Genomic DNA, 16361 nt, shown 5'->3' with positions numbered 1-16361 from the left:
TTAACAGACAATGGTGCTTACTTGCACTCGTTTTTATTCATAAGATTTAAACCTTGTATCCAATAGAAAAATGTTGCAGTAACTGCTTAAAAAGTGTTAGCTTCGGTTCACATGTGTGCGGGGTGTGCGCTGTGTGTAGGGCAGCCCATTATGTGGGCAGAAAGAAGTCCCTGACCCTTATGTGAAATTGCACTACACTGGTTAAATATGCACATCAGAGGTGCTGATGCATGGAAATGCTGTTAAGAATTAATGGCTTCCCTGCCTATCTGCTAAAGTGCATTTCTCTGCGTGTCAGGAAAGAACACAAGTTTGCGAAGTAAACATAGTCTTAGACTAAATTAGAATTTGGATGTCATTTAAATAAAGTCCTTTTAAAAACTGCACGTCCGTCTGAAATTGGTGTGGGAACACCTGGATACCTTCAGCTGCCATTGATCTTTTGCTGGGTGTCCAGTGCATTCCTTTACCTTTAAGGAGGGGTGGGCTTCCTCCAGGCATACCTGCCCTTAATCTATCCATTATTATATTTGTGCTCAAACTCGGGAGATTCTCAAAATTAGAGAGTTACAACTGCAGTACACTGGGATGCCATGATGTGGCCGAAGCAGCTTATGCATATATGCAAAGGTGTCCAAACTAAAACCCTATTTTTAACGTGAACTGTTAGACAGGATCAATTTCGTTTGTTGTAGGCTGGCTATTAAGTGAACTGGGAATTTTTGTTTGTTTTTTGACATGCGTCGCCCTTACATGTGCTCCTTGCTGCAAAGGCTAGGTATAGGTTGTGGTGGTTTCCATTTGTTTGTCCATCTGAGAACACCCTGTCCACACGGTAACAATGTTGCTAAGTAATTTCACTGCACAACAAACAGCATTGTTACAGGAAGTAGGGAAATTTCACTGCACAACAAACAGCATTGTTACAGGAAGTAGGGAAATTTCACTGCACAACAAACAGCATTGTTACAGGAAGTAGGGAAATTTCACTGCACAACAAACAGCATTGTTACAGGAAGTAGGGAAATTTCACTGCACAACAAACAGCATTGTTACAGGAAGTAGGGAAATAATGAATGAAATGAATAAATTATATAAATAATTAATGAAATAATAAAATGAATGGCTTAACAGGTAATACATTGGCATAACAGGAGGGTCTTAGAAAAACACAAACTGCTGTGTAAATGCTAGTGACAACATAGATGTAATTTTTGATTTATCCACAGTGCCAATTTAAAAGTGGCCAGACTAGCTGGAAATCCAAAAATTGGAGCCCAAATGAATGGCATAAACAACCACAGAGGATAAAGGGAGACAAATGTAGAAAGTATAGGTTGACCGCTCTCCAATAGAACGGAAAACGTAAACTTTATTTGATAAAATCCTTACACTATACAAGCACAGATTCCCAAGTGTAGGATGACAGCAGTAGATGTTAACACATTTTCAAGCAGGAAGCGCTTAGTCATAAAATATACTTTCTACATATGTGGAGTGCAAAGATCATGGATCAGACCAGCACCTGATTGTACAGTGAACGGGCTTACACAAGAAGAACTCAGCAGGAGCGATATTGGTTTTGTGGCTTTAAAGGGAAAAAAGTACTAGCTGGAAAATCCACTGGCTTTCAGCTGCTACACTAGGACTGAGCAGACACTACACATCAGGTATAGTCAGGATAAAAAACATATTGTACAATAACTTCTGCTTCTTAATACACTATAATTATAATATTTACCTAATGAAAACAAAAAAACACCTAAACAAATACAGCTTCCTGTAATCTGCATGCAAAACATTATTATTGTACATGCATCAGCATCCTTACTCGTTTGAGCTCTGCTGCATCATGGACTTCTTTCTTTATCTGTTCTGCATAGGACATCTGTTGCTGGAGTTTAGATCTAAAAAGGAACAAACAAAATAATTTAACAATAACATACTTGAATACCACCAAATATTTATTGGGCAATCAAATAGATATGTAAATATTGAAGAGTCTGCAAATTTCTCAAAATAGCAAAAAAAAATAAAGAGAAGGGAGACAAGGGATTTGCCCTCCTTACGCCTTAATCTCAAATGCTGGTGCTGCACCTACAATTACTTTTTTCCCCACTCAGGCAATGTTATCCACTGAAGCCCATGCAGTAGAGCAGGGATCTTCAAACTACGGCCCTCCAGCTGTTGCGGAACTACACGTCCCATGAGACTTTGTAAAACTCTTGACATTCACAAACATGACTAGGCATGATGGGAATTGTAGTTCCTGAACAACTGGAGGGCCATAGTTTGAAGACCCCTGCAGTAGAGGGACTGCTCCCAGGTCAGGTTGTAAACAGGAAAGGTCCTGAATTAGTCACATAGAAAGTCTGTGTGATAATGAACATTCCAATGATCACCTGGTATCTCCTTGCACTGTCCATATACTGTAACAAACGTTACGAAAATAAGCATCACTTGCTGGTTTAGGGAAGTGTCTGGGCAACCTTTCTTCTATATGTATTTTTATAATATTTACCAGACAAATTATTTATTTCTATAAAACCTAGACAGTTGCAGTAATCCAAAATGGCATTGCATACCATAAGTAGTAAACTTGCATATTGGTAGTGGGCACAGTCTGGGTCCACATCACATTGTTACAATGCATGGCCACCTCTCCAATATAAAGCTACAGCCTCCCAAAGATCCCATGTGATTACTGAAATTCTTTCTACACTGAGAAAAACAAAACTGCAAATGCTTAGCTCCTTCGGAAACTGCCAGTCTCTGACCTAAATACTTGAGTGACCTGAAAAAGTTGCTGGAATTAGAGGTTTTATTATTTTTGAAAGGGAGGCTCCAGCTGAACAGGTAAGGCAGTTTGATATTTTAATAGTAAGATGTGACACTATACGGTGGCTGCTATAGTACTACAGCTTCACTTTGCATAACTTTATCACAGGCCAATCAATTCTTAATGGGGCAATGTAGTACTTTCTCCAAACTTGCTAAGTGCAATGTCAGACAGGGCCACCCCCCTTGGTCCTCAGGTGTCCATGTCAGCCTCATCTCCCTCTGCATTTCTTGTGCCAGCACTTGCCTCAAGCAAGTGCTATGAGACAGGCGCTCCCTAGCAAAGCAGTCCCCCCCCCTGCTAGCTGCAGTGTTTGGCCTCCATTTGGTGAGGAGGTGCGACATCGCAGTTAGAACGCCTAGGAAGATAGGGCAAGGAGGGAATATGAAAAAGTTATACTTCTTATAATCCGCTTGTGATTTTGATTTTTTACAACTCTTGCTTTACTGCACATTCATATTTTCTGGTTCAGAAATGCAGCGTATTAGAACACCTCCAGTCTATTTATTGGACAATGGCTTATCTGTATCAACTGTGTACAATTAGCAAGGGGCTTATCTAGCAAGCAGTAATGGTAATCCAGAGAGAAGAGGAGTGATCTTCCTGACCATCAGAATATCAAAAAAAAAGGCTTTTTTTTTAGCCATTGGTCTCTCCATTGACTCCACTGAGTTTAGCTCCACTTTAAGCAACATTTCTAAAATATAGCCTGCTTTAAAAACCAAATAGACACTCAAGCATTAATACAAATGAAATCGAACCTTAAATTCTGAAGTTCTTTTCTGGCAGATTCCTCTGCTAACTGAGCAATATGAACCTTTTCTTTGAGTTGACTTATTTCCGTGTGGTTATGTTGGTCCTGATCCTCTTTATACTTTTCCAGTTCAGCTACTCTGTTTTCTAGTTCCAGCCTAGGGGAAAATATAGCAGCCAATATCTAAATTTAAAAGGCAGAGGACACGCACACGAAATGGAATAAACAATCAGGTACGTGTACAGTAAATACAGAACGGTTATGCCATTGCTGACCTTTCAGACAGGATTGTAGCAGTTTCCTGTAGGCCTGCTTCTTTGGCAGCTTGCACTTTACGTATTAGTTCACGCTCTTTCTCAGACAGGAGTTCCTTTTGGCGTTCTAGGGTTGCTTTCAGAATCCCATTTTCTGTTTCTAATTCTGCCGAATAGAATTTTCCATTCTCAAAGTTAGTTTATTTTGTTACACAGTAATAACTTCTTGTTCAAAATATTTTATTAGTTTAAGAGCATATAACAAATAGATAAGGATATGGAAGTTCTTTCCCAAATACGCAAAAATTGCATAGCACAGGGTCCAAACAGGAACAAAGCATATCTACCAAGTTTTAAGTATAGAAGTATATTGCAAAGGCGGAGTTCAATCGGGAAAAGGAAAGAGGGAGCAAGGTCATGATCTCCTACAGGACACCCCAAAAGGGATCAAACTGTGGCCCGGAGGGAGAACATCAACAGATGAACTAATAGAACGTGAGAATTATAGGGCATTAAGAAGAATTATGTTCCTTTTGGAACAATAAGATAATAAGAAAAATGTAGACATGGGGTGTCCTCTAAAGACACCATGAGATAGGACCCGAGTATTTGGAAAATAGATGACTGTAGCTAAAAATAATTCTATTTAAGGAAAACCATATAATAAATAAGGGTGTAGGAAAGAGAAAAGAGAAGTAGAAAGGAGGAGGGGAGAGCCGAATAAGAATAGAGAAAAGAGGCTGCAGTGTCAAGAAAAGCAAGGAAAGAAAGGTAGAAAGTAGATCTTGATAATAGGGCAGGAATCCACATGACACATGAGCCGGTGTGGATAAGGGCATTACCAAAAAAGTAGCACAGATTCATTAAAATCTGGAGGAAGAATTTTAGAAATCCATGGTCTCCAGGTGGAGTCAAATTTGCTCAAGGTTGCGTTATCAAAAGCTGTTATTTTAGCATATAGCATGGCACAATTCATACGGTGCTTGGTTTCAAGGAAATTTAAAGAAGGGGATTCCCATGCTTTGGCTATCATCTGCTTTTCAGCTGTGAGGAGTTGGATAAAAAGTTTAAATTGTTTGCGCAAAAGACAATCCGGTTTAGCATTCAGAAGAGCCGTTACTGGGTCAGGTAGAATTTGGGTGTCAAACATTGTGGATGCAAGATCTAAGATCTTACCCCAAAATGAGGTGACAAACAATGCCACCAAGTATGTAGGTATGAACACATTTAAAAACAAAAAAAAAAAAAAAACACAATATACATGTTTCAAGTCATGTCATGTTTTAAATATTTATCTATTTTGTTAGGATACACTACCTTCGAGCTGACTTTGAATCCTGTCTTTATCTTTCTCAGTTTCATTCTTAGCTCTGGCAGCTTCTAATTTTATGTTGGTAATTTCAATGTTGTGGGAATGCTTTAGTTTATCAATCTGTAGAATAGAAATTGAGTATGTGTTAATGCTTAAAATCCAATGTCAGAAAACCATTTCTGTTTGGGTATATGCAAAATATAACTTCCCTTTTAGCCCAATACTATATTCAAATCCAGCACCATATTTAAATATGTTGTACAACCATGTTGCACAAATGCTATCCTTTTGGTTTCCTAATTTTCCACTCATGGTAGACATCACAACCCAACTGAGTTTGCTAACCCACAGCATTTGCTTATTGGGACTGACTTTTCAGCTCTCTTGGAACAAGCTGGGAAATGATTTTCTAGATTTATGGTCATCAAATAAATTCATGGTTATACAACCAGGGGTGTTAATGCAACTAGATAAAGAAGAAATTCCTAGGCCAGCAGTTGCAGTTTCAAAACACAGCAGCATAGAAAAACTATAAGCAGAAACGGTCTATCACCCTCAAACACAAAAGGGGAAAACTTGCCAGAATACCTCTGGCAATGCCGAAATTTAGATGTTTGCCAGGTCATTTCCGGAATCACTAATCTCCAGGAGGGCCCGCTTAAAGTTGCGTGCGTGACGTCATTCACGCAAGTCATGCACTCTGCACTGCCTGTTCTGGTGATACACCACTGCGGAGAGGAGGAACAGGATTTAGAGTAGTGATCAACCAATATCGGTTTTTCATTGCAGATACCGATATTTTGGTCAATGCATATCGGTATCTGCCGATACGGGCCGATATTTTCGTACATTTGAAAAAAATTTTTTTGACAGGTATTCTTGTGGAGGGATCTGGGGGTCTAAAAGACCCCAAACCCCTCCTCTGCACTTAAAAGCATTCAAAACTCCAAGTTTGACTGTTTTGAATGCTGTCATTTTATGAATCTGGCGCCAGTACCCGGAAGTGATGTCATGACATCACTTCCAGGTTTTTATATGGAGACCCAATCAGAGCCGAATGCGGCTTTGATTGGGTCTTCGGCAGCCGTGCAGGCGGTGGGACGGGAGACCCAGGCGAGCCGCGGAAGGCATCGGTTGTCGTTACAAGACAGCCGACCGTCCGCTATGGACGCCGGTACCGGGGTGATGCCTCTAGCTGCAGGCATCACTCTGGTACAAGCACTTTCCCGAAATATTGGCAATATCGGGTCAACTTGGTGGCCGATTCCGATATATCAGGGAAAGTGCATATTGGCCCTCGATATATCGGCTTTGCTGATACCCAATTCAGAGGAGGGGCTGATGCACTTTGCAGGCCAGCTGAGAAGCAGGAAGAAGAGAAGTGGGGCAAAGAGGAGAGCCGCTGTCACCGCAGCTATGGAGACAGCAGTTCTTGGCACCCAGCAGTCCTGTGAATGTGAAGGTGCAGTGCAATGCCTAGGGTGGGAGAGAAGTCTTTGTTGAGAGCTGAGGTATGAGGAGCCAAAAACCAGAAGTAAAGGAATATACAAGGTAAGAATTACAAAGAACTCCTTGTACCATTTGGACTGAAAAACTTTGACTGTGCACTCTGCAGATGTGGAAAGCGCATCCAAGCTACAGTTCTATGAGTGCACAATCAAGGTTGTTGACAAAGGATATGAATATCTATGGATAGAGGTAGGGGCTGGGAGAACAAGCAGGGATTTATACTCTAAGCTGTGTGAGTCTGAGGGATGGGCAGGGACAGTTTTGGGAATGTGGTTGCCTGCTGTGTTGAAAGAAAGAACTTGATGTTCATTTTTTTAAATAGCTTTTTACTAGTTTTTTTTATTGGTTGCTATGGGTAACAACAGTTTTATAGTTGGTTTATAAAAGGAAAGCATTTTTTTCATCAGTTTTCCATTATTTCAAGCATCAGCGTTATAATTGGCTCTATAGGTAACAGCCTTTTAGAACTTTTGGTCACATCCACAACTTGCGTTGCACACCCCATTTTGAATCTCCTCACACTCAATCTTTGCACTAGCCCCATTCAGCACCCCCCCCCCCCCCCAGTCCCACACTCCCAGGCTGGGGGAATTGTATCAGTTACCAGGTAAAAGTATGCAGATGTGTATCTGCATTGTATCTGCAGTGTATCAATATGCGATAATCAAAGGTAATGCTGTAAGCTGGGCTGTATCTACAGTACTTCTGACTTCTAAACTGTATATGTTACATATACCAGACTCCTGCACTCTATACATGACACACCTGACCCCTGCACTGCTCTACCCCCTAATCTGTTCCTATTCACAGGCATTCAATAGTTCCCAGGTATGTTACTTACTTCTCAGCCATACACTGAAGGCCTCTAATAACAACAGGCCGTGTTCCTGGCAAAAAGTCAGGTTATTTGCTATTGAAATGTAACAAAGATGGATCTTTTTGTCCAAAAAACTGTGAATGTGTTTAGGCTGTTATCTAAACACAAACTTTAAACATCCAAATTTTTATTGGAAATAATTCATTACTTACTTTGCTATTGAGTGTATAAGCCTTTCTCTCAGCTTCCAGCAGTTTCTTATTTAAAATGTCATTTTGTTCTATAGTCGATTGAAGCTCATTTTCCAGCCGTTCAAGGCTCAGCTTCAAAGACTGCTTCTCTGCCTAGAAAGGATAAATAGGCATAAAAGTGTAAACTCACACAACAACAGCATTCAAATACTGTGGGACAAATACATCAAACTGTTCACCTTTACTCAGGTGATTCACCTGCAAAATGCAGAGGACCAATTACGAGAAAACATTCTAATCTGTAGCAGTAATGTTTACTGAATTTCATTACAGACTATACTAAAATATTTGCTGTTGATCTTGCTATAGGCTTACAGACAGAGGAGGGCTCCAGAGAAATGCAATACCTTTAACACCTTTACAGTGGGAGGTTTTGGATCTTGTATGCAGCCACCAACTGGGTGGGCAAGCTCGGGTCCTTTTCCTTGCAATGGGTGACATCTGGAGACCAAGCTGTCAGTGCCAGAACAGAAGTCTAGAAAATAAGAATCCGTTGCGAACTGTGATTTAATAAAAAAAGAAAGCTCAACTGGGTGGGGGCTCTCTATCCTGATTGGCAGGAGCCATTGTGTCAGAAAAGGCTCCGCCATAGCGCAGGTGCAGTTTCTAGGTGCACAGATAAGCGCATGCGCCAGTCGAGAACTGGCCAAAAAGAGGTTTACAATGCGCATTCGCGAGCATGCACCTGTCACCAATACTGGCGCCAAACTGCCTATTTAAACAGTGCTTCTGCATTGGCTAATTGTGGTTTGGTCTACAGCGTTCTGTGAGTGTGTTCCTAGATCCTGTGTTTGACCCCTGATCTTGACCCGGCTTGCTCCCAACTACTCCTGTCTGCTACCTGCCTTGATCCCTGGCTTGACCCCGGATTCTGCTTCTGCTTGCTGCTCCTGTTTGATCCTTCACCCGTTGCCAAAATACTTGTGACCTGATTATTCTGCGGTCTGCCGTCTATGCCTGATCTGCCCGCCCGTTACCGACCTTCTCATCTTTGGGCTCCTGCTGGGCATCCACAGTCTGTCACCAGCCAAGATCCGAGCCAGTCTGCCTGCATTCTGCCGTCTTGCTGCTACATCTTCCTGCTGCCTTCTGCCTGTTGTCAGCTGCTTCTGGCTTGCCTTCTGTGACTCATCGGCTACTACCAGTGCAGACTGCTGGACTGATAACAGGCGTTCTTCCCTCGCCGTGCTTTAGTGGTTACAGTCTCACCATCAGTCGCCCTCGAGCCGAAGATGTACGAGAGGCCTTCCTCTGCATGTCAGGCTCACCAACCAGGTATGTGCTGTCAATCGCAGCCAGTAAGGGGGGAAGCAGGGGGCAGGACTGAACCACGCTGTGTGCACTCAGAAGGGAGCACGAACGAGTGCCCTCAGGGGGCAATCAGCAAGAAGGAGGGGCAAGAAATGCCAGCGGGGGACCCCCCCCCCCGACAAGAGGAGGATCAGGGCTGCTCTGTGCAAAAACATTAAGTATGATGTGTTTATTATTTTTTAAAGAAACACTTTTTAAAAGCGTGTAAAAAAAGAAAACCAGATGGCAGCCTTAATTTTGCAAGGAACAGACACCTTATACTAACCCTGAAGAGGCACAAACTGACGTAATGAAGTGTGCCATAATGGGAAAGGGACAAACCCTGTCTTAGAGAACAGATTTGAATGATACGTTGTCGAGCCCACCTAGCAATGGTAAAACCTTTTGGAATGAAAAACTGAGAGTGACTGTTGTAAGGAAGCTGAGAGATAAACTTGAACAGCAAATACCACATTGAGATGATAGAGGAAAATCTCTTAAGGATGTTTCTGAGCACGAAAAAGAAATGGTAGAGTAACTTCCTGATTAGAGTTGAAGGAAAAATCAACCTTGCGGAGAAAAGTGGCTTTGAGCCTCAGAATCACATTGTCTTTTTGTAACAAAAGATAGGGTTCAAAGCAGGATAAGGCTGCCAATTCAGAAACTCTCCTCACAAAGTGGCGGCAAAGAGAAAGGAAAATTTTCAAAATGGATAGCGAACTAAATATCCATTAAGTTCAAAGGGGGGGGGCATTAGAAAAACTGACAGAACTAAGTTGAAATTACATGGAATAACAGTGGAATGCACAGGAGGAACAAATGGGCAATAACCTGCACAAAGGCCTTCTTAAGAAGTGAGAGGGCAAGTGGTCTCTGAAAAAGAACCACTAAGGCCAAGATTTGATCCCTTGATTGTATTTAAAGCCAAACACTCATCCAGACCAGTCTGAGGAAAAAAACAGGACTCGTACCCATGAAGAAGTTCATTTTCCAGGCTTCAAGAGTGTAAAGATAACTGAATCTAACAGTCTTTTTTGAACCTGGGCTACAACAACTAAAGAAGCAGTGACCACAAAAAGACTGCCAGCATTACAATGTGGTTTGAGTACAATATGGTTTGAGTACCACATCCTTTTGTGCCTGTTTGCTGCATAGAGAATCACTGGAACACCCTCAATCTTAATTCTGCAGAGCAGACGAGGAAGGAACTTCAGGTTGAACTGATTCCAGGGTGTCACCAGTCACTAGGAGAAATATCTGGTCAGTTTGTTGTTGAAATTGGAATCCCAGGAGTCCATGTCTAACATCTACCACCTGCAAAAGGGGTCCTGAAACACCTTGGGGTGAAAAAAAAACCGGAGTCCAGACGTTAACGACTGAGAAAATCTGCCTGCCAATTGTCGAGGCTCCAAAAGTGCACGATGGACTAAGCCAAAATTGTGAGGTTTTTCCCAAGCCAGAATTTGGTCAGCTTCGCTTTGAGCTTTAAGAATTTTGGTTCCTCTTTGATGGATGCTGTGTGCTACTGATGTGGCCTTGCCTAACTGAATCTGGGTTGTATAAGCTTCCAGTCGAGAGATGCAGTGTTGCAGAGTCAACTGACTCTCCATCATGGGAACCTTCCAAACCAATAAGAGATAAAACTTTCTGAACTTCAGTGCTGAATTTGTGACCCACCATAAAAGTCCAAAAGGATGAGGTCTCTTGTCCCACACAGCCAGAATGTGGAGTTCTAACAGTCTCTAGTGGAATTAGGCATAGAGAACTGCCTTCCAGGAAGCCAACAATAAACCCAGAAACCACATGTAATATGGCATAGGGAGGATGCCTTCTCCTGCCTTGGAAACAGTGAACAGGTTTGAACAGAAATTGTGGTATCATTCTTTCTCTTGGACAGCGACAGTGACCCCCTGTAAGAAATGGTTGCTCCAGAGCAGTGTTGAGGTCTGCCAATTTCTGTGTTAACAGTGACAAGCTTGACGACATGGCACTTCTAAAAGTGGGGGCATCCCCTTACTGAGAGGAAGGCTTGCTTGTGGAACTGAAGGACTTGGAAGTGTAGGCAGATCCAGGATCCGGCATTTGCATTTTAAACTTGCAGGCCTTGGAGAAACATAAGGAAATCTTCAGTCCTATAGACATTTTTAATTTATTAAAAGTTTTAAACACCCTGACTTGCATGCATTACAGTGCAATACAATGCAAAATAACACACTATGCAATATGATGCATGAAACAAACTGATTTGCTTGTACTGTACAGTGTATAAGTGCCGGTTCACATTAGTGCGATCACAGAGATCGCATGTAATTCAGAGCGCACTGCTCCTAAATTACATGCAGACCGGTCTTTCTGCGGTGCAAATTTCAGCCATACAGTTTGTATGGCTGAATTCGCACCGCAATCGCACTAAACACGCACCTGACCCTTTTTTGTATCCGCAGCAGAATCGGATCGCATGGTGGTTCACACTAGTGCGATCCGATTCTGTGCGAACTTGCAGATCGCACTGCGATATGCGATCTCAACTGGGGGTGTCGTTAACTTTTAATTGATACCCCCTGCGTATCGCATATAGCAGTGTGAACTGCCAGGGGTGCGGATGCGATGCGGGAACACGCTGCATATTCGCAGTGTTCCCGCATCACAGAAGTGTGAACCGGGACTAAAATAAGCATATCAGTTAGTTTTACCTAATTGGCGCAATTTAGTTTGTTTATATTTCAATTGATACAGTGTATTGTCCAACATTAGACACATGATACTCCCTCTGCTGGTATAATCCGGTATTACAGCATTACCACTGGTTTTAATATACAATTGTTTTGAAAAAATACAGTGAAATTACCATACCTGACATTGTTGGAGTATGTGCTGTCCAGTTACATTGGTTTTAATTTAGCCTGTAGAATTATGATGTTTCTCTGAGCATTGTATTTCATCAGGGTCTCCGAATAAAACTGCTGTGTAATTTGCAGGAGTTACACTTGAGAAAGGTCCCTGAAAAGTGTTACCCGTCAGCTCCACTAACTTTCCTTATCCACATGTGTAAGTAGACTCTGCAATCGCTGCTTCCTTGACAGTTGAGCGGGTATAGCACACCAGTGCCAGCTTCTCGGCTTTCTGTTTTTCTGCATCTAGTTCTCTGGTTGTGCTGCAGTGTGGATCCTGTGTATGCCTCTGGATATTTATCATGTGGGTGGATATTATTTTAATTTTTCAATAAATATACCTGGCACTAAATCCTTTCCTGTGCATATCCCTATGTGTATCACAAGTATCTGACACTTTGACAAAAATGAATAAACACTGAATAAATATTAGTGTATCATCATACAATGTTAACAAAATCAACTTAATAGTCCAATGAAATTTACCTCAAGGGATCGGATAGTTGCCTGGGTCTCACTAAACAGCTGCTTTTGCGATCTCTGTACATTTTCAGCTTGTGATCCATAATGGTCTCTTGATGCTCGAAGTTCTGTCACCTCAGCTCTTAAATCTTTTATAGTTTGGCATAATTGGACTTTTTCTGCTAAGAGAGCCTCCACGCGTTTGCTATCTCTTGTGGGATCAATGCTGATTATCTGATTATGAAGCTCCTCTTTATCTTTTTCCAGCTGTGAGACCTACAAGAATCATTAAACATACAATATAAGTTCTATCATACCCAAACACCCAGGCTTACTTAGCATTCTAATGTGCTTTAATTCCACTATGTATAGCTAGGGTTTAAAAAAAAAAAAAAAAATACACAGAAACTCACACAAACTACTCATAGATAGAGCTCAATTTTAAAGCAATATAAACAAATTACAATATAACAATCTGAAATAGTATCCAATGGACATAGAACTGAAGCATCAAAACATGAATTGGACACATTTTAGAGCATTTTTAACAACTTTTTTTTACTAGCAGAATAGAAATTAAACAGTGCTGCGCCTTACTACATTACATGCTTTAAATTATAAAACACTCTGTGACCCCTAGTAGGGGTAAAGGCTGTAAAACCTCTTCGAAGACAGACTGGAGTCACTGGTTCTATGTAGTCTGTAAATGTGTGCTTATAATTAAAGGCATTTTTTTTTAGCTTTGTATAGAGTGGAGAGGGATTAGAACACCTGTCAAATTTTTATTGTTATGTGTGTTCCCTTTAGGAAGATTCACCCTCTCTATTTGTCCAATTTACCATTATCACTGAAAGAAAATCACAAATTGCGGGTTGTCCCCAAAACAGTAATAAAAGGAAAATATACCAATAGGGACAAGAGTCCTGGGGACAACCAGGGATTCCCTCACTTAGGAGAGCTTTTCTCTTACATCCTGTTGTGGCAATGAGGTAGAAAGGGAAAATAAAATCTCCCCAATAGGACACAGATGTCAAAAACCTGACATGGGTTTTAACCCTCCCTTAGTCTATCCAAAATGGAAAAAAAATGCCTTAAGTTCTACTTTAATGTGCCAACAATTAAATGCAGAAAATACATACGTGATTTCGGTCTCCTCTCTCATTCCTCTACTATCTGCATGAGTCACTTCTGACAGTCTATGTGGACACCACAATCCTAGAAGACTGCCCCTTCCCCCTCAAGCACACAGCAGGTGATTGACAGCCTCAGCACTGCATATTTCCCTAGGAGATTGTTTAGAGGGAGGTGTGTTCTTCCCCTTCACTCAGATCTCAGATTACCCTCAGCTCCCTGCTCTATGCGGTGTAGGGTGTGAGACCTCAGATTCTTGCTCCCTGCTTTCTGGAGCTGAGAAATACTGTATAAATTATTTATTCTAAATGGCTGTAGAGAAGAGAGGGCTGAAGATAAACTGGTACAGTTTATGTGGGAGGATTTGTTTAATCTCTGGATTACCTCAGGCTAGTAACTTGTGTGAACTTTTACAACCACTTTAAGCAATTACTGAACAAAGAAAATACTGTACAATCTCCTTTCAATTTACCAATTACAAGCATTACCTGACTAAATAAATTGAATTGATTATTAAAAAAAAAGGTAGGTCCTTGCATTACACAGTTTCTGCCAAATCTAAAGGCAATTGTTAAAATGTGTGCTATCCTAAAATTGAACTGAATGTAAAAAGTAAATATTTGCTATATTAAAGGGAAAATTTAGATATGGTACATGTCTCTAAGCAGTACCCTGATAATAATTTTGTATGGAATTCCTCCTAAAAAAATAAAACCTGCAGTGCAATTCCTTGCATGGAAGGGTGCCTAGACAGACACCCCTGTGAAAACAAAGCCTCATAGCTGTACATCTGCAGTGTGAGATCTGGCTGCTAACCTCAGGAGAATTGGGATGAGATTTGGTGATGTCACTCCTAAAAGAAAGAGCCCTGCCTCTACCAGATGACTGGCCACCTCTACACAGAGGAAAAAGTCAAAGTGAGACAAAATCACAGGTAATACAGGTGACTAGTCTTTTGCCCTCTGCCAGAGTTTTTTTGGGCATAGGTTCCAGAGTTCAGTTCCTATTTTAAGGTTAAAATTAAGATTCAATCCACTACACTAAAAGTCTGGGAAGCATGGCCAGTTGGAGGCCACAGAAAAATGGAGCTCAAAACAGTCTCACAAAAATAAGTTCATATTTCATAGACAGGAGAAACAGTAAGCAAACTGTAGCCTAAAGTGGGCATATCCAGTAATCTTTTTGAATCCTGTTTTGTATTTATTTCATGTCATGAAGTTCCTTTTAGCTGTCATGTCCTTGTGATAACAGCTCTCTATGACCAAGAACTGATGATCTCTTACTGTGTGGATAAGGGAATCCTTTGTTTTGTCATAAATGCAGTTGTACCACTGGCTCAGGAGGCATTTGTCATGCCAACCAATCAATCTTTTCACTCTACAAGGTCTCCTATTGTATGTTTTTGGTTTCTTATTTCAAATAAAAATAGGTTCATATATCCATCTTACATGTAATAGAATTTTCAAATATCTATGCAAGTTCATCAGCATTAACTAATTATAAATAAATGAAAAGGCTTTTAATAATTCATTAATATTCTTTCTCTCTACAGGTTATTGAGCAGAACCATCTGTTTTTATTAACATATTATCATACCTCAGCTTCATACTTGATCTTCTGCTCTGCTAAGACACGTGCCTGCTCTTCTTTTTGTTGCTCAATCTGAGCTGCTAGAATACTTGTTTCATAACGCAGTCTGTTGAAGTCTCCGCGATATTTTTCAGCATCCTAGAAAATGAATTCACGATCAGTCTCAGAAATCTAGTTTTAATCAAAATATTTATAAATATTGAAGACAAGAAGTTCTATTATCTTCAACTGCAATATACAGTTTAGATGTTTTCTACTTTTATGTACATTAAGACTTTATATATCTCAGTTATGTTACAAATAGATATGTAACATTTAGAGCATCCATTACACTCAGTTTATAAAGCATCTCCAATAAGAAAGCAGAGCACTGCATGGCTAAACGAAACCCATATGGTCTTATTTATAAAGCAGCGAAGGTGACTTTTAGGCCTCATTCACATGGGGCGTACTAGAGAATACACCCGTGCAAGGCTGCGTTTACCAGCAAGGGGATGCACAGATGTTTTGCCAGCAGTCCCATTGATGTTAATTGGGACACAGCAGCTGCAAGAACATAGCCGCTGCTCCTAGTCTGACCTCTCTGGGCGGGTGCATGTCCCTGAACCCACACTGGCTGCGTTCGTGGCTGTGTACCCTCAAATTGGAGGCAGCAGCTGCGTCCCAACATTAGTGCGACTACTTTCACAGGGATGCATGGAATACCTGTGTGGGTAAAGATTGGCTCTCGCATGAGCGCACGCTGTAGTACGCCCCATGTGAACAAGGCCTTACCAAACAATCCATGGTGGTAAATAAAATCACTGTCATTCAAAACACATGCACCTGGAAGATTCAACTGTAGTGAAGGTTTGTAAATATTAGATTCACTGCTTTATAAATATTCCCCAACGAGGACAAGGAGGGAGTGTGTCCCTCCAGACGCACCTTGCCTTCATTTCTGGGAACCGTAAAGAGGTTTGAGTAAAAACCCCTGAAAAAATTCTGAAGTCAAGACGGAACAATCACCCCTTAAAGTAACAAGTCTTGCACTGCCCCAAAGAGACCCTGTAAGCAATCTGGGGACAAGGGCAGGGTGGAAAGGGAGAAACTTTTTGGAGGATAAGACCTAACTCGATCTTGTAGCCTGACCGAATAACTTCATGGACCCACTCGTCCTGTACCAGGGAGGTCCATGGATCCAGAAACCAGCGAAGACGCCCCCCCACTCCAGATACGGGTCAGGGGCCCCTTCATGCAGAGGCAGCCTTGTCCGCAGGTC

General features: G+C 41.3%; 1 protein-coding gene across 2 annotated transcripts in view; it reads right to left on the bottom strand.

Moving 5' to 3' along the window:
• The window catches only part of CEP83 (centrosomal protein 83), a 65045-nt gene that overhangs the window by 22869 nt on the left and 25815 nt on the right, over nt 1–16361 (bottom strand). For both annotated transcript variants that reach the window (XM_082254461.1, XM_082254462.1), the window contains exons 4-10: nt 15107–15238; nt 12404–12655; nt 7698–7829; nt 5165–5279; nt 3869–4013; nt 3601–3750; nt 1832–1907 (exon numbers count right to left, since the gene is read on the bottom strand). In XM_082254461.1, the coding sequence (XP_082110587.1) occupies nt 1832–1907; nt 3601–3750; nt 3869–4013; nt 5165–5279; nt 7698–7829; nt 12404–12655; nt 15107–15238 (1002 nt within the window). The remainder of the gene's footprint in view (nt 1–1831; nt 1908–3600; nt 3751–3868; nt 4014–5164; nt 5280–7697; nt 7830–12403; nt 12656–15106; nt 15239–16361) is intronic.

The sequence above is a fragment of the Pelophylax lessonae genome (assembly GCF_965119305.1).
Source record: "Pelophylax lessonae genome assembly, chromosome: 4".
Classification (NCBI taxonomy): Eukaryota; Metazoa; Chordata; class Amphibia; order Anura; family Ranidae; genus Pelophylax; species Pelophylax lessonae.
This window is presented reverse-complemented; position numbering and strand designations above follow the sequence as displayed.